This window comes from Hyperolius riggenbachi, chromosome 1 (genome assembly GCF_040937935.1).
Source record: "Hyperolius riggenbachi isolate aHypRig1 chromosome 1, aHypRig1.pri, whole genome shotgun sequence".
Lineage (NCBI taxonomy): Eukaryota > Metazoa > Chordata > Amphibia > Anura > Hyperoliidae > Hyperolius > Hyperolius riggenbachi.
Window position 1 is genome coordinate 476,163,372 of NC_090646.1, and position 24,078 is coordinate 476,187,449.

The 24,078-nt window shown below is 41.6% G+C and overlaps 1 protein-coding gene across 1 annotated transcript in view; it reads left to right on the forward strand.

Moving 5' to 3' along the window:
* Positions 1 to 3,081: 3,081 nt before the first annotated feature.
* The window catches only part of LOC137528811 (solute carrier family 12 member 3-like), a 31,451-nt gene continuing 10,454 nt past the window's right edge, over positions 3,082 to 24,078 (forward strand). Inside the window, exons 1-17 of the mRNA XM_068250453.1 lie at positions 3,082 to 3,810; positions 3,939 to 4,121; positions 4,235 to 4,310; positions 6,649 to 6,744; positions 8,131 to 8,270; positions 10,525 to 10,635; positions 11,403 to 11,514; positions 11,880 to 12,010; positions 13,644 to 13,728; positions 13,836 to 13,990; positions 16,308 to 16,415; positions 17,510 to 17,633; positions 18,774 to 18,875; positions 19,564 to 19,719; positions 20,793 to 20,892; positions 20,986 to 21,097; positions 22,535 to 22,657. Of these exons, the coding sequence (XP_068106554.1) occupies positions 3,082 to 3,810; positions 3,939 to 4,121; positions 4,235 to 4,310; positions 6,649 to 6,744; positions 8,131 to 8,270; positions 10,525 to 10,635; positions 11,403 to 11,514; positions 11,880 to 12,010; positions 13,644 to 13,728; positions 13,836 to 13,990; positions 16,308 to 16,415; positions 17,510 to 17,633; positions 18,774 to 18,875; positions 19,564 to 19,719; positions 20,793 to 20,892; positions 20,986 to 21,097; positions 22,535 to 22,657 (2,643 nt within the window). The remainder of the gene's footprint in view (positions 3,811 to 3,938; positions 4,122 to 4,234; positions 4,311 to 6,648; positions 6,745 to 8,130; positions 8,271 to 10,524; positions 10,636 to 11,402; positions 11,515 to 11,879; positions 12,011 to 13,643; positions 13,729 to 13,835; positions 13,991 to 16,307; positions 16,416 to 17,509; positions 17,634 to 18,773; positions 18,876 to 19,563; positions 19,720 to 20,792; positions 20,893 to 20,985; positions 21,098 to 22,534; positions 22,658 to 24,078) is intronic.

Consider the following 24,078-nt stretch of genomic DNA (forward strand, 5'->3'; position numbering starts at 1 on the left):
GGGATCAGGATTCTATCTGGACTTGATCCCTCAGGTGACAGTTCAAGGTCAAGCGCAATAAAAATGTGTCACTAGCCTCCAGGTTAGTAGCACATTGTGTTGCTATGGAGGGAAGGAGGGACAGTCACATTGTGCACGATGGAGCAGCATCCGCTGGGAAGAGTAATGCTGGGAATACATGGCTCGATTCTGAGCCATTTAGATGACTCGATAGATAATTTCCGACATGTCCGATCTCCCGCCTGATCATTTCCGCACTCAATTCTGCATGGAGGACAATGGGAAAAGATTAAAAAAACAACAAGCGGAAAATAAGAGAATCGCCTGCAGAATCCAGCGCGGAAAACAATCAAGTGCGGAATCGAGCGGCAAAATCGAGCCGTGTATGCCCAGCATAAGGAGGGGTACAAGGTGCTCAGCCAAGACAATCCAGCACTCTTGGGGCTTGATTTACTATGCGGTGCTAACCTACTTAGCACGTCTAAAGTCTTTAGGCGTGCTAACCAGGGTGCTAAGTAGGTTAGCACCGGTTTTCTCAATCAGATCGCGCGCTACGTACCGCGTGCAAAGTCCTATGCGCGTGCAAAGTCCTATGCGCGCGCTAAGTCCCATAGGCTTTAGTGGGCACTTTGCGCAGAGCGCCCTGCGCTCTGTGCAGTGCGCGCGCAAGACTTTGCGCGCGGTATTTTGCGCACGATCACTACTTCTCACATTTCAACTGAGTTTAGACGTGCTAAGGGGCCAGTGCTAAAGTTAGCACCGTTTTGTTAATCAAGCCCTTGATCTTTCCGCAATAATCAGGGTATCTGTACATGTGCTAGATTCTCAGCAGAGAAAGCCAAGTTTAGACTAGCATGTGTACACTCATTAGGGCTCTTTTCCACTAAGAAACGTTTCTTACTAAGTAATTTCCACTACTGCAATTGCCATTGAGCTACTGTACTCAGAATAGGAGGACAAGCACACCCAAAACATGGCAGGATAACAATTGTGCGCCGGACAAAATCGCACTGAAATTGGATGGCACTTATGGAAATGTCACCACTGTTTTTAAGTGTACCTGCATTTTGTGATCCATTAGCAATTGGAATCGGATCGCAAAATAAAGCACGCAAAAGTGGAAAAGAGCCCTTAAAGGGAAGGTTCACGGTCCTGTTGAAAAAAATAAAAATACAAATCCGCTTACCTGGGGCTTCCTCCAGCCTGTGGCAGGCAGGACGTGCCCTCGGCGCCACTCCGCAGGCTCCCGGTCTTCTCCGGTGGCGCACCCGACCTGGCCAGGCCAGCTTCCAGGTCGAGCTTCTCCTGCGCTCCCGAGTGCGCTTCACGCGGGCGCGCTGACGTCATTGGACTGCCTGCGCAGTACAGCCCAGAGGACGGCCGATGACGTCAGCGCCCCCGCGTGAAGCGCATTTTGGAGCGCAGGAGAAGCCCGACCTGGAAGACGGCCTGGCAAGATCGGGTGCGCCACCGGAGAAGACCGGGAGCCTGCGGAGTGGTGCCGAGGGCACGTCCTGCCTGCCACGGGCTGGAGGAAGCCCCAGGTAAGTGGATTTGTATTTTTATTTTTTTCAACAGGACCGCGGATATTGCCTTTAAGACTATGTTTGGGGCAGATATTAAAGGGGTTACTAATTCTAATTAAAGGGGTTACCAGATTCTAATCAAGCAGTGCGGCAGTGAGTTGACCAGAAGCACCTGGATCCACCAAAAGTGCAACAGCCAAACAAAAATATGGGCCCTTAACCTGGATTTCCATAGTATGCTTTATTTAAGTTTCAACGATATAGAGTCGAACACAACGTTTTAGTCGAAAGACCTTTTGAAAAAGGTTTTCAGGACAAATATCTAGGATAGTTTAATAAAGCACACTGTGGAAATACAGTTTGAGACCCTGATTTTTCTTTAGCTATCAGATTGCCCCATTAGTCACTTCTAGGACATACCACCATATGCATGGGGTAGCAACCTGCCCCTCCTCCTGGGCACTTAAAGTGGAGATGAGCCCCTTGTCCAACACTTCAGACTAGGGTGATTTACAAAGGTGTGTGTGTGTGTGTGGGGGGGGGGGGGATTTATTGCCCCCTTTCTTGGGTACCTCTAAGTTTATGGACCACGTGTGCAGCTATTCTTCAGGCAGCAAAGCCACATGCTCGTGGCTTGAGCCATTCTGGAATAATAGGAAGCATGACAAAATAACTACCGGTGGTTCTTCAAAATGTTGTTGTAATTGCACTGAAGGACATGCAAGCATGTCATGCCTGGGATCTAAAGTTGGTTTTATATGGCTGAAAAGCAGTTCATTATTTTCAGCAAATTCAATAATTTGAATATTTTTTAGAGAAACTCCTGAAATTTCTTCAAAGTCACACTACTGATTGTCATTCAGTCAATTTCAGAACATTTAGTTTTTGATAGCCTGATCTGTAGTATTAGTTTGTCACCATCAATCTTCCAGCAGGATTTTTTGGCTGATGCATAGATTTGTACAGCATCAAGTAATACAAAAATAGCAAAAGACTCAACTTGAACTGACCATTATTTTCTTTACTGAAATCTAGTTGAGATCAGAAGGTTCTGTGGAAAGCTGATTCCTATTCTTCAACAATATATCAGGGAGTATTGGTCCTCTGAGGTGTCATTGGCCTGTGTATAGCACACATAAGCATCTCCTGATAGTTCAAGCTATCTAAAGAAAGACATTTGAGAGTCTAAGCACTAATGCTTGGTACACACCATGAAATTTCCCGTCAGATAACGACAGGTCCGATCTGATTTCTGTTCGATTTTCCATTTACTCCTATACAAAATTGATCAGACGTATGATCGGAAATCTGATTGGACCTGTTGGAAATTATCGTTTCGACCCATCTATCTGATGGGAAAATGCATGGTGTGTTTACCAGGCTTTATAACTCTGTATTTTGTCTGCTAGTAAAACTTTGTGTAAAGTGAAGTTTCATGTTCTTTAAAGAAAGTGAATTTGAATGCAAGTTTAATCTGTTGTCTTTGGTGCATTGTTCTCTTCTCTTTTACAGCTTCTAGTGTTTATAGTTCCAGCAGAGCAACCCTTCCGGGTTAATGGATTGCAAGGAGAGATCTCCATTCTCCGTTGGCAGGTTCACCATTGAAAGAGTTTATATGTCTGGCCGATATGGAAAATGGTCTCCTGAACACATCCAAGACTGTCATCCTGAGAATCCAGATCAAGGTCACACAAAGGATCATCAGTTCTCTAGTCATGTCCACATTTCTCTGAATGAAATTAACAACGGTATGACGAATGAAATTAACAATGATTTGACAAATGATCACATTCTCTCCCATACACCAGAAAACTGTAACTTCCAGACTCCAGTATACTCACCCAATCCGACCTTGGATGGAAAAGCTGAAAATTTGCAGATGCTGGACTGCTCATCTGGTAGTGATGATCTCTCTTCTGGATATACCTCTAATACTGATGCACTGGCCTTAGATGTTCCAGAGGAACATGTTCAAGAAGCTCTAGATCACCTCAATCAATCAATCGAGGCCTTTAATACAGGTCTTGAGATGGTTTCCTGCCCCGGAGACAGTGTAGAGCCAGAAGCGACCAGTACCCCCAAAGAGACAGATAGTCCTCTGTCAAATGGAATCATGCTCAGTCCTGCCAATTTGCCTGTGTGTAAACAATTAGCTTGTAGAAGACCAGAGGCATACAATACCCTAGATGCCACACCTAGGCATGAGTTCTATGTCAATTCTGTGACCCCTGGAAGACTGAAGAGATGTCGTCCATCCCTTGATGTTCTACGAAATGCCATTATTGTAAGTACAATATCTTGCAAAACAATCCCATACTGTATTAAGCTTCCAAACTACAGAGATTGCACATATGAAATACGATAATAATTACTATGAAATACGATAATAATTACTATGATCTTATCATTTAGGATGAGCAGCAACTAGTTCCAGTGGATTTAGATGAACATGCTGAACCCTGTGACAAAGAAAACACTGACCATACGGAAGAGTCTGATGAAAAGAAGAAGAAAAGTTTATTCCAATTCCTTATGCCTAGGAAGAAAAAGGAACCCCAAGGTCCAGTTCGGTTTGGTTGGGTAAAAGGTGTTATGGTAAGGATACAATGGACATACTTCTGTTTGTATACTCTACATTATGGATCAAAGTTAAATCAAAATAGAACAATCACTCAATATTCATTTTTATCCCCCCATTCTTTTAACAGATCCGCTGTATGTTAAATATATGGGGAGTAATCCTATATTTGAGGTTGCCATGGATCACTGCTCAGGCTGGAATAGGTACGGTCAATAATATTTTATAGATATGTATAATGATATAATGAACACCAAAAGCAGCTTCCTAAGGACAGCTACTTTGACAGAGAGGTGTAAGCAGAAAATATGGGCACTATGGCAAAAACTGTAAAATATAACATTTATAGCTACACCTACATATGAGGTGTACATCTGTCTCAGAGTACACACACTATACATTTTTTACTTCCCATATAACTGTTACACTCAGTAGATATTATGATCTATGAACCTCTTGGACTAGCTTATCACCTCAAGGAGGATTCTTAGGATTTCTTTTATTTTCAAAAGCATACCTTGAATGGCATTGCAATAGTCTAGATGCCAGAATAGTGTGCATGTGAGCAGGGAGGCTTGGCAGGGAGTGTTTTATGAAACTACTGATAATCCCCCATAAGGAGATGGACTAATCCAAAACCTATCAGTAAGAGGTTCAGAGCTGTCAGATTTTAATACATTTTGTAAGTGACAGCTACAGAGGATGAAAGAAAAATAGGGTGGATTGTATCTAGTTTAAATGAATGTATGTTTACACATGTACAGTTTTTTTTATCATAGTGCCCTTTTAAGGATTACCACCATTTAAAGTGGATCCAAGATAAACTTTTACTCATTGCATAATTGTGTTCCTTTCATATAGTTTATAGGGCATTCCTCAAGCCAAATACTTTTTTTGTTTTGTTTTAATACTCTAATTCCCTGTAAGCTAAATAAGTCTCGCCCACAGCTCCTTTTGTGCCTTGGCACTGTAGCAAGGGTTTATGGGAGCTCAGTCTGGGCAGGAGGAAGAGGAGGTTACTAGCCATTGATTTCAGAGGCAGAGGGGAGGAGGAAGGAGGAGAGGGGACTGAATTTACAGACAATCAAGCTGATAGCATCTCCAGCCCTCAGCCTGTGACAATGTGACAAACAGAACATGGCTGCCCTCACTGTATCACAGGAATAAATACCCATACTTTTGAAGCTGTTTGCAGCTAGATTTGCTGTGTAAACTATCTAAACTATAGATAAGATATATAGACAAGTTACTTGTTATAGTTAGTTTTTCATCTCGGATCCACTTTAAAGGGAAGGTTCAGGGACGATAAAAAAAAAAAAAATCCGCATCCACTTACCTGGGGCTTCCTCCAGCCCGTGGCAGGCAGGAGGTGCCCTCGGCGCCGCTCCGCAGGCTCCCGGTGGTCTCCGGTGGCGCGCCCGACCTGGCTTGGCCGGCGGCTAGGTCGGACTTCTTCTGCGCTCCAAAATGCACCTCACGGCGGCGCGCTGACGTCATCGGACGTCCTCCGGGCTACTACTGAGCCTGCGCAGTACAGCCCGGAGGACGTCCAATGAAGTCAGCGTGCCGCCGTGAGGCGCATTTTGGAGTGCAGGAGAAGCCCGACCTGGCTACCAGCCTGGCCAGGTCGGGCTTTCACCGGAGACCATCGGGTGCCTGCGCAGTGGCTCCGAGGGCACCTCCTGCCTGCCAGGGGCTGGAGGAAGCCCCAGGTAAGTGGATGCAGCACTCTTTTGTGCCATTATTGAAGATCTCAGCTTGCATATTATAATTCCAAATACACATGCCGGCCTCCACATGGAATGAAGTTCATGTCTTGTGACTGGCTGAGCATTACAATGGGAGGGAGGAAGGGACTGCAGCACACAACTAGGAAGTTATGAGGCATGCAGAGGAGACATTAAAGAGGAACTGTAACAGCACATAGACAAATACAATAAATGATACATGTATTAGCCACTTTTACTGTAATTTCCCTGGTTTCAACATCAGAAAGACTTCTAATATCTATATATTGCTGTACATTGGTATGTAGCTCCACCCTCCCAGTTATGCTTAGCCTAAGCTGTTTACTTATGAGGAAATCTCTTCCTATGGAATTCTGGGAGACCAGGCATTATTTCACTGGCTTTGGAATTCTCAGTAAACAAGCATTTCCCAGAGAAGCACCTGACAGGGCTAAAGATGTTGCCATGTGATAAATGTAAATCAGGGTGAGGAGAATTTACAATGGACAAACACTGACTAAATGATTTGTAAGTGAATATTGTAAAAAAAATTAAAAAAAAGGTATTTTATTCATTGCGTTATTTTTACTACAGTTCCTTTCTAAGTTACAGCACAGGAAATAAAATGATGTACTGTATGTGACCACCTTGATCAGCTCTATGTGATCCGTAGCTCATTTGTTTAGGCAGTTCCTCAGCTGCTTTACTATATAAATAGGGCTAGATGTCTGTACCTATATGTCCCTAATGATGTGTCATTTATAGCTGATTTACAGTAGGCTCAATAAATGATATATTATTTTCTGTATTTGTTTAGGACTCACGTGGGTGATTATTCTAATGTCTGTGCTGGTGACATCTATCACGGGCCTATCCATCTCTGCCATCTCCACAAATGGAAAAGTCAAGTCAGGTACATGTGTGCTGCAGGAAAAACTGAAATTATAGAGTGGTTGTTTAATTTTGTACTATTCCATTCATTATTATCATGTTCCTATGTTCAATATCTTCCACTACATCATTTAAAAGAAACAAAAATATATAAATAATACAACTGAGGTATTACAAAAAATAAAAATAAAAACTGAATTTAAAGGAAAATTCTACTACTTTTAATCAGTTTGGCTATAAACATTGCAAGGATTAATGGCATACATTATTTTTGGCTCACTTACTTTGTTTTGATGTGCAAATAAAACACAACCATTATATGGCGCTCCCGACAGACACTGGTACATAGCAATGTAAACATTTGCCAGGTCTTAAATATTAGCAGTAAGTTAGTCCAGGTCTTAATCAAACAGCAAAGGTTCCTGTCTTGTACAGTTAATTACTCCTGGAACAAGGTGGTAATTTTTGGGCACTATTGTAGCAACAGTGCTCCAAACAGACTGCTGTGGTCGGGATTCTTAGCTTGCAGCATATTCGAATTGAAATATAGATTTTATTAATATTGAATTGCAAATAGAGTAGTTTAGATGTTTACAGCATTTTTAACAAAAAGAATGCATTGCCATTTAAACATGATGAAACAAGCAGGTAAATTGTTTTGGTGCTGGCTGTTGACGGGAGCACAAATCTACCATGGAGGCTTAGGAGGTGCCTGACCATCAGTGGAGCAACCAACCTTCATAGAATGATGGACCACCCAACAACACTGGCGACTGCTCTCTTTTTTTTTACAAAACAGTCCCATGTCATGACCCCATAGATTTCCCCAGTAGTACTCAGCAAAAACAGGCGGAGCTGCAGTAGGAGATATTCAGGGTGATAAGAAGGCAGTCAGTGTTGAGGATAGGCCTTGTTCGAACACAGGCTGTGATCAGTCCAGGCAACAGGGACATTTGGTTAATAAATAATAGGGGGTGGTGACAAATATGAAAAATGGCAGCACAATTACACAAGACAAACCAGGTCAGTAAACAAGATAAGATGAAGTAATGTAACACTACAGGGTTAGTCACAGAGGGTTGCAGCAATAAGAAAGGCAGAGCAGATAGTAGAACTACATTGAACTGTTATTCTTCGCTGCTTTGTGAAGTAATTGAAGTCATGCGAATAGAAAATTACTTCATGTATGGAAGTGCAAACTACACACACAAGCATGGACATGTATGACTATTCCAATGCACATGCATTCACCCAAACCTCACCACAGCTAAAAGGCACAGCAGCAATGCACATTTACGCAAACACCCATACGTGACCAGAACCACCACAAGAAATACCGTAGTAATAATATAATAATATTTATTTCAGTCTACTTTTGATGTAACTTTGCATATGCCCTTGTTTGCAGGTGGAACATATTTCCTCATTTCTCGTAGTTTGGGCCCAGAATTGGGTGGCTCCATTGGACTAATCTTTGCCTTTGCCAATGCAGTTGCCGTTGCTATGCACACAGTAGGATTTGCAGAAACTGTCAGAGACATGCTTATAGTAAGTAAAGCCTCTTATTGTATATGTTTATGAATATCTTTTTTTCTTATTGATGAAAAGCAAGAAGCTAAAGTATATATTTATAAGTAAATATAGTAATATCCCACAGTCGAGCACATTCAGTATAGCCATGAACTGTTAATGCATTAAAGCATACCCAAGGCAAGGTGACATGTGACATGATGAGATAGACATGTGTATGTACAGTGCCTAGCACACAAATAACTATTCTGTGTTCCTTTTTTTCTTTCTTTGCCTGAAAGAGTTAAGCAGGCCATACACTGGCTCGATTCACGGCCGTTTCGACAGCAGATCCGATCCTGGGATCGGATCTGCTGCCAATCGCTTGCGCTAAACGCACCCGCCGATCCGATTCCCTCCCGAAATCGGATCGGACCGTCGATCGCGCCGTGCGGGAAATTACCCTCGATCGTCCGGCGGTAGGAGCGCGTCGCTTGCGGCGTACGATTCGGGCCCGATCCGAGCATGTATACATTACCTGAAGCTGGCTCCGGGGTCCTCTTCTCCTCGCTGCACCGCATTTCCGCATGTCCCAGTGTACGCTTATACTTCCTGTGTCACTCCGGTGACCAGGAAGTTGAAATAGAGGGCGCTCTATTTGAACTTCCTGGTCACGGAGTAACACAGGAAGCGCCGGGATGGAGCAAGAACAGCGGTGCGGTGCAGTGCGGAGAAGACGCCCGGGAGCCAGCCTCAGGTAATGTATACGGGGGGGGGGGGGGACAGGCGGCAGGAGCAGCTGAACAGATTGTGATCGGTTTCAGGCTGAAATCGATTCACAATCTGTTTGCAGTAAAGGCAGCCATACGATCCCTATCTGATCAGATTCGATCAGATAGGGATCTGTCAGCTGGTCGATCTAATGGCACATCGACCAGTGTATGGCCACCTTTAAGCATCAGGTATGTACGTGGCAGTTCCTGTATGAGTCAGGACTAGTTTAGACTACATTATTGACTCAGACTACAGTGATAAGAACTGTACCTCACTGATAAGAAATTCTGAATGCAGGAACTAGATAAAAAGGGTCAATAATTCATAGATTTTAGTTCTGGCATACTTCAATGAATGTGTGGAATATCTTAAAAAAATAATTTTTAGGAGAAGGAAGATAAATACAATTGTTTATTTCATTAGTTTATTTTCACCTTGGGTGTCCTTTAAATTTGAGGCAAACCAGTAATTCTGAGTTCAATTAACTGGACACTGTCAATAGGCTAGTATCAAAAGGTTTCAGAGCTAGGAAAGTCAATGGAGCTTAGAGTTGAGGTTTGAGTATGGGTTAGTGTGGGTTAAGCTAGGATCATTGCTAAATAGTGATGGTCATGTCATGTCTAGGACAACTCATGGAGAAGCATGTGCTTTTTTTGATCAGCTGATACATTTTCAAAGCTCTGATTTGCTGTGAGCACATCCTGCTTTAGCACATGATTATGACTAGCAAATCAGAGACTTGCATATCAAATCAGAGACTGATCACATGCTTCTCCAGGAGTTCTCCTAGACATGACAATCACTACTGTTAGGGTTAGGTGAAAGACTTGGCCTAGGTTATGGTTAATACGGGATCACAGTTATGATTGACAATTGTGTTTAGGTTAAAAGTCAAGATTAGTGTTAGGTATTTGGAAAGGAAAGGGTGAAGTTAGGATTAGGATTTATAGGAGTAAAGCAGTAACAAAGGAATTAACAGTAGTGATAGGTATGGGGAGATTAACTTTAAGCTACCATTCACTATACTGGATAAATGTCACGTGAAATGATGGATGAGGATAGAGGATGATCAGAAGGACTCCCGCAGAAAACTACAATATCAGTCACCCAAGTATTCTCCAAGAAAGACTGCTAAAGGGGAAATAGCACAGGCTAGTTTGTCCCCTGAAATTATAATGACATTATTACGGGCAATATAAATCTATCCTGTGTATGTAGCTATAGACTTATGTGGTAATGTTGGAGATAGGGTAAGAAAAGGTGTTAAGTATACATTAGGCTAATGTAATAAGGTAAAAGTTAATATTGGGAAAACTTCATATTCTTGAAATTTGACATGCAAATAAATAGGCACTCACTTTGTCATTGTCATGCCCATATGGACAACATGCTATTGTTTATATCTTAAATTTTCCTGTTGTACGTAGCCCATAGGTACAAACTGCATTCTTGTTATCTTGTTACTTCATGTCATTTTTCTTAGCATTGGTTAATTCTGTTCTACTTTTCTCCATGTTAGGAATCTAATGCTGTTATGACTGACCCTGTCAACGACATCAGGATAATTGGAGTCATAACTGTGACAGTTCTTCTCTTAATCTCTTTAGCTGGAATGGAATGGGAAGCAAAGGTATGTATTAGTGGTGTGTGCCTTTCTGCCACTGTTTAGATTCAGCATGGGCATAGTTAATAATCAGAATATTGGTCATCTGCTCTTGCTTTTACAGTGTCATTTGGTTGATTATGAGCTTCTCTCTTGTCAACTGCCTAACCTGCCTCTTTAATAGTAAATCTCAGTCTTGATGCTGAACTCTAACATTGCCACCCCCATTAATCCCTTCTTTAATGTTACTCCCTTCTAAAGTGGACAACTAACCCTAACCAGTCCCTTTTAAAGTTAACTGCTTCCTAACAACCTTACCTACCCCCTTAATGTTAACTCCTTCTTGACATATAAACTTAACCTCTACCCTTAAGCCTTACCTAATAACTAACCTTAATCTTCTAACCCTAACAAGTAAAACTAATTTCACCTATCCTACCATTTAACAGTAGTCCTCCTAACCGATGCCTAACCATAACCTAACAGATACATTCCTTTGCCTTCAGTGGCCAGTGTTTTGGCCATATAATAATTGACCAGTGGCACCCCACTTAAACATTCTGATATTTTGGCAATTTTATAGCCAAACATTGGTACCAAAATTAATCACTCCAATGCCGATATCCTCCGATCTCTACCAACAACTTATCTTTTGCATGGGGTACACCATAAACCCCAACACCAAAATGAACTGCTCCCATGTATTGTCAATTTATCACAACTAAAAGCTGTGTGTTTCTGTTGCTGATTCAGGAAAGTTAATCTGAGCTGATTTTATTTTCACATGTTTATAGGCCCAAGTTGTATTCTTCATTGTCATCATGATATCTTTTGCAAGCTACCTGGTAGGGACAATCATGCCACCCAGTGAAGAAAAACAATCCAAAGGGTTCTTTAGTTATCAAGGTGAGTAAATACAGTATAAGTACACATTAAAAGGAATATAAAACATACTAGCATGCACTACAAGTTTTTGATATTTGTGTTTACGAACCCAAGTTCTGGTTCTCATTGGATGATCTCTAACCAAACCAACCATTAATTGGTAACGTGCGGGAACAGAAGTGATGGACACATCACCTACTGGTAAAATGGCTGCAAGATAGTGTCATGCCAGATTCTGGTTTCTGCCTTTAACTGTTAGTTTTAATATCAACCTTACAGTTGTTTTGTCACCAGAATGTACATCTTTATAGAAATTTGCTCTTTGATAGACCAGTAGTGTCAATTTCAGATTTACGTGTATTAATTAAGTTGAATTTTTACCACAGGATCAATCTTTTTGGAAAATATTGTTCCCGACTGGAGAGGGGAAACTGGAACATTCTTTGGCATGTTTTCTATCTTCTTCCCATCTGCCACTGGAATCTTAGCAGGAGCAAATATATCAGGAGACCTTAAGGTACATTCGTATTTTTGGTTACTTGAGTTCTACTGTATGTAAATTAGTAAATAACGTAGGAGCCTCCCATAGCAGAAACCTCTAATGACAGCAAAGATCCTGGCACTATCAGGTACTAAAAAACCTTTATAACTGAGTTGGTTATCAGAGATACGGCTACTATAAGTCCCTTTCTATTCTCCAACTACAAATCCTAAAAGTAGCCATACACTTTTACATTTTTCCCATTGATATTCTTTCTGATCGAATCTGCTAGAAAACGATGCCCAATCGATCGATTTTCAGCAAAAATCGTTCAATCACACCCTACGAAAGATATTGATCGGTGGGGGATCGAGAGTGACGGCAATTCGATGGCCCATAGCATTTCACTGCATCATACAGTGCAACGATGTGATTAATCAGTGCAATCAGTTTAATAGATATCATACTAAAATGTATTAGCAATCTATGCCTAGTGTGTGGAAGGATACAATCCCTCTCTGATCAGATTTGATCTGAGAGGGATCTATCTAATGGTAGAATTTGGTAGTCATCTATAAGTGTATGGCCACATTAAGAATCACTGTTCAGATGATTACCTCTTACCCAATGTCTCCATTGTGTGTCAAACTCAAATACAAAGTGGGTCATAATTGAACACTGGGACCAATTCATGGACCAGCTTCAATGTCTAGTGGCCACCTCCCTCCCTTACAATGTTCCCTGGTGTCTAATGGCCTTCCTCCCTCCCCTATATAGTTCTCTGGTGTCTAATGGCCTTCCTCCCTCCCCTATATAGTTCTCTGGTGTCTAGTGGCCCTCCTCCCATTCCTATTGAGTACCCTGGTGTTTAGTGGTTCTCCCTACCTCCCCTACACAGTTCCCTGGTGTCTAGTGGACCCCCTCCCCTATGCAAATCCCTGGTGTCTAGTGACCACCCTACCCTATACAGTTCCATGGTGTCTAGTGCTTTCTCCCTCCATCCCCATATGGCTTCCCTGATAATCTTCACCCCCAATATAGCTTCTCTGGTGGTCTACAGTGGGCAAAACATAATGCAAACTAGGGAAACTTGGGGGCTAAATTTGATGGCTCTGAGGGCCACATTTAGCCCGCGGACTAGAGTTTGTATGCTCTAGATTGTTAACTCCTAACTGCTCCATTATCCTATGGTTTCCTGACTTTCCTGTACTTGTTCTGCCAAAACAGCATGTAATTGTACAGTAATTGCAGAACAAATTAAACACCACTATTGTAATTTAAACAATGGCTATACTGTACTTTTGGGAGAACATAAGATGTGAAAGTCCTCCAACTTTTTCGATTAGCTCCTGATTGATAAAGTGATCAATTTTGTGAAGTAATGATCAGAAAATCGATGCCATTATTAATCGGGAGCAGTTTGGGCATGTACACATCAGATTACCCTTCGATCTGGCAGGAAATTTCATTGTGTGTACCCAGCATTAGTGCTTGGTAATCTTGGGCAGCTGCATTCCTGCACCCCATTCCCATATGCTCTACGTGGGATACTGGGGTTTTTACTAATACACATGTATGATAAATTTGTAACTGAAGATGATTTTCCTTTCAATTAGATTGTTTTACAAAGATGGCTACATTGTTATAATTACTCACCTATGTATTTCAGGACCCAGCAGTGGCTATTCCCAAAGGAACATTAATGTCTATATTTTGGACCACAGTGTCCTATCTTGCCATTTCTGCTACCATCGGTGAGTTGTGGTTGGACCTCTGCAATGCTTGTAGCTACATTTTTTTCATTTTTTTTACCTCTTTACATAGTCATTGAATCTATAAATCTTTTTTTGGCTTGTTGCAGGTTCTTGTGTGCTACGTGATGCTTCTGGCAGTCTGAATGACACCATTTTCATGAATGACACAGACTGTCAAGGGCTCAGCTGCGAATATGGCTGGAATTTTACTGCTTGCAGAGAAACTGAAAATTGCTACTATGGACTGGCCAATCACTATCAGGTCTGTGAAAATCTAATTAAGGGCTGGTTCAGATGGGCGTCTGCAGAGCGTTTACCGCCAGCATTCGGGACTTGGCGTTAAAAACGCTCCCATTCAAGTGAATGGGAGCGTTTGTACCAGGCTTTTACTGGAGTTTAAATGAACGCGGCGTTCGGGTCCCAATTTTTTCTGGCATTCAAGGCGACCCTGGACGCTACATGTAGTGTCCTGGGGCAGTTAACCGCCATGGGTAATGTTCCCCTAGGGGAAGAAAAATGCAGACCGCATCCGAAAGCCACCGGAACGCCACCAAATGCGACGCCACAGAAAGCCGGGCAGACGCCCGTGTGAACCAGCCCTTAAGGCCACTAGGGATGATCAAGGAGATAAAAATAATTCTATGCAGCTTGAAAATGGACCAAATTCCCTCTCAGTGGGAACTGTATCTGCACAGCACTTGGGTCCTCATACATGAAATAATAATTGAAGCATACCTCTGCTGTATGATAAACTACAGTCTAACAATACTCAAAATGAATTGTAGGGTAATCTATGCTGGCTTTACTTTAACCACTTGCCGACCAGGGGAATTTTCACTGATCGGTGCTGCGTGGGCTCTACAGCCCGCAGCACCGATCAGGAGTGCAGCAGGGCGATCAGACTACCCCCCTTTTTTCCCCACTAGGGGGATGTCCTGCTGGGGGGGTCTGATCGCCGCCGGCCATTAGTGGGTAGCGGGGGGGGGGCTCCTCAAAGCCCCCCTCCGCAGCGTTTTGTGCGCTCCCTCCCTCCCCTTACCTCCCTCTCCCTTCCTGGGCTGCGCAGGACGGATATCCGTCCTGCGCATTGTGGGATAGGCTTCAGCCTATCATATGCCGGCGATCCCCGGCCAATCAGAGGCCGGGGATCGCCGATCTGCCTTACGGCGCTGCTGCGCAGCAGCGCCGTATCATGTAAACAGCGGGGATTTCTTCCCCGCCTGTTTACATTTTGCCGGCGAGCCGCTATCGGCGGCTCTCCGGCTGTTCACGGAGACACCCTCCGTGAACTGACATGGAAAGGCCGCTCGATCAAGCGGCCGTTTCCATGGTAACCCGCAGACGACCAGTTTACGCCAATCGGCGTTAGCTGGTCGTCAAGAGGTTAAGCCATAGACCCTGAATAAGCATGCAGTAGATCAGGTGTTTCTGACATTTTTGTCAAATTTGACAAGATTAGCTGCATGATTGTTTCTAGTGTGATTCCAACACTACTGCAGCCAAATAGACCAGCAGGGCTGCCAAGCAACTGGTATTGTTTAAAAGGAATTAAATATGGCAGCCCCCATATGCATCCCACTTCAGCTGTATGGTCACCATAAAAATCAAATTTCAACAGCAACTGGTCTGAGTGTATTAAGTGATAAAGATGCTAATCCTGCATTCAAAACTTTTTTTGCTGTTATGGTTTGGAGTTATCACATACTTTAGGAGCACTTGCCCTAGTGCCAAACAGTGCCAAAAAGTTGAATGCTGGGAGTTTTTTTGAATGCTGGGAGTTCTTTTTATCTATAATATATTCATCCTCTTCCATTTATTTCCCTGCTTAGCTGATCACTTGTGTTTACAAGCAAGGCTGAGGTGACTCAGTGATTGGATGTGTAAATAAAAAAAAAAAGACTCTGGGAGGAGGGCAGCTAATGAATACACAATGGGCAAGAGAAGGGAGGGGGGGAAACAAGAGACAGAGAGGATATGATGTCAGCATTAGCTCGGCAAAATGGCCACTGCCTAGAATAGGATTTTCTGCTTTTCCTTTGTAAAATTCACAGGAATCATTACGTGGATAGCACAATACATCTGTTATGTAAGTAGAAGTAGTAGTCATCTACTTATATATGTGTTTTTTATTTCTAGGTTAGCATGGGTGTCGCTTGTTCTTTAAAAGACATAATATAAAAATAGCCCCCTCTAGAATCTACAGTTCTTCACAAAAGCTCCATTCAATGCAAAGTCTAAAAATAGTTTCAGTTGCCACCAGTGGGTCCTTCCAGGTAGTGACACCCTCAATGTGGTATTATAGGAGAATGAAGACCCAAAACTATAAGGGCATTTTATAAATAGAGTTTCTGAAAGATATATGACGTTGGAACATGAATCTACTTATTGGTACCCATTTTAATCTGACAAAATACACATTTCTATAGATAACATATAATAGCCAACATTTATGATGATAAAGAACCAGTGAGATGAAGTTTTTACCTCAGAGAGAAGTGAGAATGCAATCTAATGAGATGTAATACAAGAATTAGGACCGCAGCTCTGTGTACTTTATCTTCTGTTATTTTCTTCAACAGGCAATGAGTATGGTGTCAGCCTTCAGCCCACTGATCACAGCTGGGATCTTCGCAGCCACTCTGTCCTCAGCTCTGGCCTGCCTGGTGTCTGCTCCCAAAGTCTTCCAAGTAAGGGCATAACTTTTACAGTCATCCATTTTAGAAGACCTTTCCAAATGTGACCATATAGGAAACTCGATTAAGGGCCTGTTTCCACTACATGCAGATTGGATGCAGAACGGATGCAGAAAATGAATGCTTATGGCCCTGTTTCCACTAATCGCGATTTTTCTGATGCAGATTTTCCCATAGGCATTAATTGGAGTCAGTTGTTCTGCATCCATTCTGCATCCAATCTGTGTTAAGTGGAAGCAGGCCCTAACTAATTTTCTGCCTATTGTTATTAATGTTATTATAGATGTATATAAGGAAAGCATATTTCATGGCAACAGAAGTGCCAAGACAGACAAATTATGCATTTACATGATACAAACAGGAGTAATACTAAAAAATGAACAGTCATAAATCTAGTAGGAAGTACAACAGAAAAGGCAAGGCAATGAGCAGCAAGAGCACAATGCATTCTGGGAGATGGCCCTACAAGCTTATTGAGTAAAGGAATAAAAAGGTGAAACATCATATGCAAAGACTCGGTAAGCAGTGGTGCTCTAACTGGGAAATAGAGAATGTATTCATGTTCAGTCAGCAGCTACGTGACATGTTCTAGGTCAGATGAGATCATAAGCTTTCCTGAGGAGGAGTCGAGTTTTAAGGTTGCTTTTGAGGACCTTGATGGACAACAAGTGCAGCATGGAAGAAGTCCTGAATGTTTATGTGGGAGGAGGTGATTAGAACAAACAAGAGAAGAAGTTAATTTCCAGAGTGAACATTACATTTTGATTTAAATCTGGGGATTAGTATAAATATGATGCATTGTAGAGATATTCAAAGATGAATGTTAGAAGCTTGAGCTGGACTATTTTTGCAATAGGCACCCTTTGAAAAGAATAATAAAGGGGCACGATAAACATTTTCAGTCTATAAATAGAAAATGGAGTATATGGCTATAAATGTATATACCATTTTTATTACAACAGTAGAGAAATATGCATCTAAGACCAGTTTTTACATAGGAGTTTTATAATAAAAGCTCTCATAGCTTTGGTTTGTATTTTATCTGTACAGTACCTGCACTAGTTCTAACATACTTATACTCCCTACAGTGCCTCTGCAAAGACAAACTGTATCCTATTATTGGATTCTTTGGAAAAGGTTACGGGAAGAACAACGAGCCTATACGTGGCTACCTTCTGTCTTTTCTTATTGCTATTGCATTCATCCTTATTGGTAAGTTTAATTTCTACCCTAATGCAACAAGATTTTTAGTAGTTGTCAATAATATAACTTTCTTTTAGGATAAAAGTGGATTTTACAATATAGTAACTGTACTTGCAAGTTACCAATACTATCTTTCAACTTGTAGGCCATCACTTTGCAGTAAATAACCAGTGATGAGCTAAAATGCTGGTATTCTTTTCACCTTATTTTTGTGAAAATAAGTAAAAGTTTCTTTTTGACAAGCGAAAATATGCTCGAATAATTTAGCATTTTTTTGCTTTCATTTTTCGCTTTCTGTAAGTCCTAATATGGGGAGAGAAGACATCACTTCCTTTAAATGTTCGCGTTTTTGCGCAAAGCACATTTCAAATATGGCAGTTATTTTTGAAAATTTCAATTTGGTAAAAAAAATGGCACTTTCGAGGCGAAGATGACTTTGGCGAAAATTTGCAAGTAAAACTGTAAATAACAACAACTTTCTTGGTTCAAACAAAGTCATTTTATCTCATCACGAGCTACAATTGGAGACTCAGCAGTAAGTGATGTAGCAATGGAACTCAGGCTTTGTGAAACCCAACAACCCAAGTACTGTAAAGGGGCCATACACTGGTCAAATTCAGCCATCGATTGATTCAATAGAATCAATCGATCAGAAATCGATTCTATCAAATTCCCCATTCTATCGATTTGCGGCCGATTTCGATCGATTTGATCTATCTGACAGGATGGAAAATCTAGGGAGATCTGCTGCAGGCAGCAGATAGATGGCCCATAAAGTTGCATTGGATCTAATGGTCCATTAATGCATTTAGATCGATTTCCCATAGATTTCATTCTGAAATCTATTGGAAATCTGTTCCTAGTGTGTGGCACACATCAGAGAGATTCCTGTCAGATTCGACTTGACAGGCATCTGACAGAAATCTATCTGATGGTCGAATCTGCTGCAAATCTATAAGTGTATGGCCACCTTTAGTGTTAGGGACTACAGAACCTTGTGAATAAGTACACAGTGACAGACAAATCATTATGTGGATTGTTTATTTTGTAGAAGAGGTAGTTATTGAAAGATTGAATTCCAAAAGTTGTAAATTATGATTTAAAAGCTAACATTTAAAAATAGTAACTTCTAATATATTTCCTCCACAGCTGAGTTAAACACCATTGCTCCAATTATTTCAAACTTCTTCCTGTGCTCCTACGCCCTAATCAACTTCAGCTGCTTCCATGCGTCCATCACAAATTCACCAGGTAAGGTCCAAGCTGAGTCTTTTTACATTTTCTTCCTCAAGGTCTTCTTACATCCAACTTGCAGTAAATAAAGGGATCTCTGGGCTTTCATCAAGAAGTTCTTTGTCATTAAACAATATACCAACAGTTCTTCTTAGTCAAATCACAAAAGCAAAGTTGGTCAGCGTCCTTAAAAATAACAGAGAAATTCTAGAGCTCATGCGCATTTGGAGACCCAATGGTATACTGCTACCCATAGCACTATAGTATATGCCAACAATATTGTCTTGCTGCAGGTTAACAGCCACTGTGACTAAATTGCGCAAGAAATATTCAACATATTTTGGCCAAAGAACAACAGCTAATCTACTGCATTCTACTTCATCCTAAAAAAGCTTTTCTTTTTTATTTGTAATTATACATACAGTATCTGGCAGATATCTGAATTGTAATGTACAAAACAAGACATATAACATTTATATAGTACTTTTCTCCTGGCGGAGTGCTTCAGAGTTGCAGCCACTAAGAGAACAAATATTCTTTACTGTATTTACGTAGTGGCTGGAGCCAGGTTTTAAACCCTGGTCTAAGGCCTGAACCCTACATCAAAGGCAGCGCCCTTAACCACTATGCTATCCAGCTGCCTTTTATTTTATAGCATGTATGTTATTTAGCTATTCCTTTTAACTGTTTTCCTCTCGTCCTTTAGGTTGGCGCCCATCTTTCCGATATTACAGCAAGTGGACCTCCCTTTTTGGTGCTGTAGTGTCAGTGGTTATTATGTTTCTCCTGACTTGGTGGGCTGCTCTGATTGCAGTGGCTATTATTGTAATCCTTTTGGGATACGTCACCTATAAGAAGCCAGGTAGGCTGTTCATCCATACACCCAAAATCGATTGATATACAAATGAGGTATGATTCCTTATCTTAAATCTTAAAGAGAAACCGTGACCAAGGATTGAACTTCATCCTAATCAGTAGCTGATACCCCCCTTTCCTATGAGAAATATTTTCCTTTTCTCAAATGGATCATCAGGTGGCTCTGTATGGCTGATATTGTGTTGAAACCCCTCCCACAGTGTGATGTCAGGACCATGGTGCTGACATCCCACTGTGGGAGCCTTGTTGCATTGTACAATATAACAGCTGTTTCCAACTGCCAAAAAAGCAAGCAGCAGCTACTTCCACTGACATCACCTTCCAGCAGTAAAAATGTCACCATATGATAAATGTCAGAATGTAAATCAGGGAGAGGAAAGATTTTATAATGGGCAAACACTGACTAAATCATCCTACCAAAGGGCTCTTTCACATCTAACAATGCGTGCAGGAGCCATTCTCCAGCACGCGTTATATAGCCTGCGGCATGTCGTTGGGATGTTGCGGTGCGACACAATCAGCGGTGGTAGTTATTAATTCACCCACCGGGAAAACGTCAGCTCCCGACGATTAAATGCTCCTAGGTGCGTTGAAGCAAAACGCACTGAAACGCAGCTTCGGGTGTGAAAGGTGAAATGAAAGTCTATGGACTTTCATTTTACCTTGGTTAACGCAAAGTATTGACTTTGCGTTAAAACGCTGGAGATGAGCTCTAATGTGAAAGAGCTCTAGTAAAAAAAAAGTGTCCCGGCGTCCCATGTCCTTGTGTCAGTGCTTTTGTGGTACTGTGCATGTCCTGCACTGACACAGCTGTTGGGACAGGGCGCAGGACAGGCCAGGAGGCTTGCCGGCGGGCGTGTGTCTGCAGGCGGCGGGCGGGTGCATGCTGTAGTGGCCGTGACAGACCTAAAGCCCGTTTTTAAACGGGCTTAGGTCACTAGTTTATACATAATTACTGTAAAAATTGAGCACTTTTGTTCATTACGTTATTTGCACTGGAGTTCCTCTTTAAGGGGCTTTATTTTAATGTTTACTGATTACTTCTTTTTTAACCTACAGAGGTAAACTGGGGATCCTCTGTACAGGCTGGAGCTTACAACATGGCACTGACCTACAGTGTAAGCCTCGCAGGAGTACAAGAACATGTCAAGAACTTCAGGTACTGTGATCAAAACAGCTCATGATCTTAAGATATGTCATTAATTTGCCCTTGTGAAAATGTAGTAAGCTGTACTTTATCATCCACTATTAGGCCACAATGTCTTGTTCTTACTGGACCTCCCAACTTTCGCCCCGCACTGGTTGACTTTGTCAGCTCTGTGACAAAGAACACAAGCCTGATGATCTGCGGCAATGTCATAACTGTGAGTATATTGTTTACTACTAAAGGATTACCGGTAACTTTATTTTAAGTGGACATAAACTCGAAGCATTTTCCTATTATACCCATTTACTGATAGATATCAATGGAAATAAGAACAGATCCATAATGACAAATTATAAAAACATATATTGCTGACCTAATTCTAAAAATGTTCCTTATGTTATAGTATTCACCTAACTGTAATAGTTTCTGCTTCAATGTAGGGGCCTTGCATTGTGGTAAAGCCACTATATTTCACTAGTTTCAGCATGCCCTGGCCTGGCACACCTCACAGCTACTTGTGAGTTGTGACAGTAGTAGGTACTGAAGATTCCAGGATCACTAAGATGAGATCATTTATAATAACATGCTTCTACAGCAACAGATAATGTATTGTGTTGGTGGGAAGTGTATTCATTTATGTCAGTTTAAAGGATACATGCGAGCACCATAAAAATAAAAAAAATTCCTCCAGCCCCTGCCAGCCGTCCTGTTCCCTCACCGCAGCTTCGCTCCCCACCGGTGGCCCAGGGTCCCCTCTGGTGCAAGATGCCCACTGCGCCTGCGCGAGCGGCTCTCAGAGTCGCGCTGACATCATCTGGACTGTATTACGCAGGTGCAGTAGTTCTGCGTCTGCGCAGTACAGTCTGGATGACGTCAGTATGACTCAGTGAGCCGCATGGTGAAGCACAAGCAGATGCCAACCTGGCAAGGTCGGCACCTGCACCGGAGGGGACCGGGAGCCACCGGAGCTGCGGCAAGGTTACCGGATGGCTGCAAGGGGCTGGGGAAGCCTGAGGTAAGTGGGTTTTTTTATTTTTATTGTGCTCGGTCTTTCCCTTTAAATCCTAAAAGCATGACACATTGTAAGCTCCGTTTAAACATAAATCCACAGTTCCAAACCTCTGGAGAAGTTTTGTCTCCCACATCATTCTACCTCTCTGTAAACTGAAGTCACCCATAAACACAGTAATATTGATGTATGGGAAACCCTTCATTCCAAACTCTGCAAAGTACCACAACACATCTGCTTTGGGCCTAGTGGGTGTCAAGGGGCCCACCTGCCACCTTCCTTGACCTCTCTCCACTTCAGCTTACTAAAAGGACTACAGGGGGGGGGGGGGGCGCAATTATACTACCGTGCCTAGAGCCCCATTACATCTTAATCCATCTCTGGTCATTACTAGTGTGAAGTGAGCCTCAATCTACTAAGTTAGCCAGAAAATGGTATAATTCTTATTCAAAATCTATGACTTCCATGCTACAATACCACTGCCAGCAAACACATTTCTCTGCCTCCCCATTCTCAAGTAATATACAGTATGCCTTGCAGTACTGATACTGCAGCCCATTTGCCATTTTTTGTCCAATCATGTCCTGTAATTACAATGAAATGTGTAGGACTAAAAATGTTTCCAATCCATTTTTCCTTTCATAGGATACAGATAGGGTGCCAAACTCAGAAGGACACTTGCAGTGGTTAAACAAGAGGAAGGTGACGTCGTTCTACAGTGTCATTCAGGAAAGCAACTTGAGAAATGGAGCAAAAAGTCTCATGCAGGTATGGAGAACTTTTGTGGAAACTTAAACTAGAGCAGGCCTAACCTAACATGGGCCAACACTTCTGCCAGATTAAGATCACATTGATTGAACCTGTTAACCTGACAAACCTGACAGTTTGGTCCACGAAACCACAACCAAGAACAGCAGCAATGCTGATCAATAAGCCAAGGGGAGGCGGAGCTAGGGACCAATGACCACTTTGCTTTGTACTGTACAGAGTCTCACAAAGCTAGCGGATGGATAATTGCTTAGTTCTCAATCAGTTTTCTTCTGAATTCTTATTCTGTGGAAGTTGAATGGGGTTGGTAAATCAATCCATACTCCCTGATAGGTTATCAGTTGGGCAGTAATCATTTTTTCAGATTAGGCCAATATGGCCTCAGATTTTGTCACTTTCAGAATTACATCTAAAACCATATTGGTTTAAAAAGATGTGACCACTAGATGGCAGTGCAGCTCTTCTGAATACACAACTTTACATCTACTGTACTGTATTAGGCACACAGACTGACTCATATACTGCCAGATTGAGTACTAAAAGCATATGCATAAATAAACTTAAATAGGATTTCCACTAACATAATTAAATTGTGCTTATCAATTGTAATATTCTGTTTTTGTTGGAAGAGTAGATAATAATAATATATTTCTTTTTTTTATTATTATTATTTCTTTACTTCAGATGTACATTCCTTCAAATTTGTCAACATTATATTTGTTTATTAGACAGCTACAGGCCTTTTAAATGTCCTTTTCATAGTTGAATATTTGAAAGCCAGTATTAAAACTAGAAGGATAAAAGAATAATCTTTTGTGGCTGAAGCCATAGTTGCTCACTATGGGGTTGATTCACAAATGTTACTTATTTTTTCACCTTAACTGTAAGGAGTGCTAATGCAGGAGCTAAACAAATAAGGAGAGATAATTTATGAGATAAATAGAAAAGGAGAGCTAAACCATGAGTTATATCAAATAAGGAGAGATAAACCCTGAGCTATGTCAAATAAGGAGAGCTAAACCATGAGTTATGTCAAATAAGGTGAGCTAAACCATGAGTTATGTCAAATAAGGATAGCTAAACCATGAGTTATGTCAAATAAGGTGAGCTAAACCATGAGTTATGTCAAATAAGGAGAGCTAAACCATGAGTTATGTCAAATAAGGTGAGCTAAACCATGAGTTATGTCAAATTAGGTGAGCTAAACCATGAGTTGACTTAGATAAGGAGAGGTAAATCATGAGTTAAGTCATTTAAGGAGAGATAAATTGTGAGTAAATAATTAAGGTGAGATAAATTAACAGAATAGCTTTGTGAATCAGGCCCTATCTGTTTTGTGCTGCATTAAGTGTAACACTAGCACCTGAAATAAACAATACAGCTTTCACTTTAGTCAGGTTGCAATCCAGTGACTTATTATT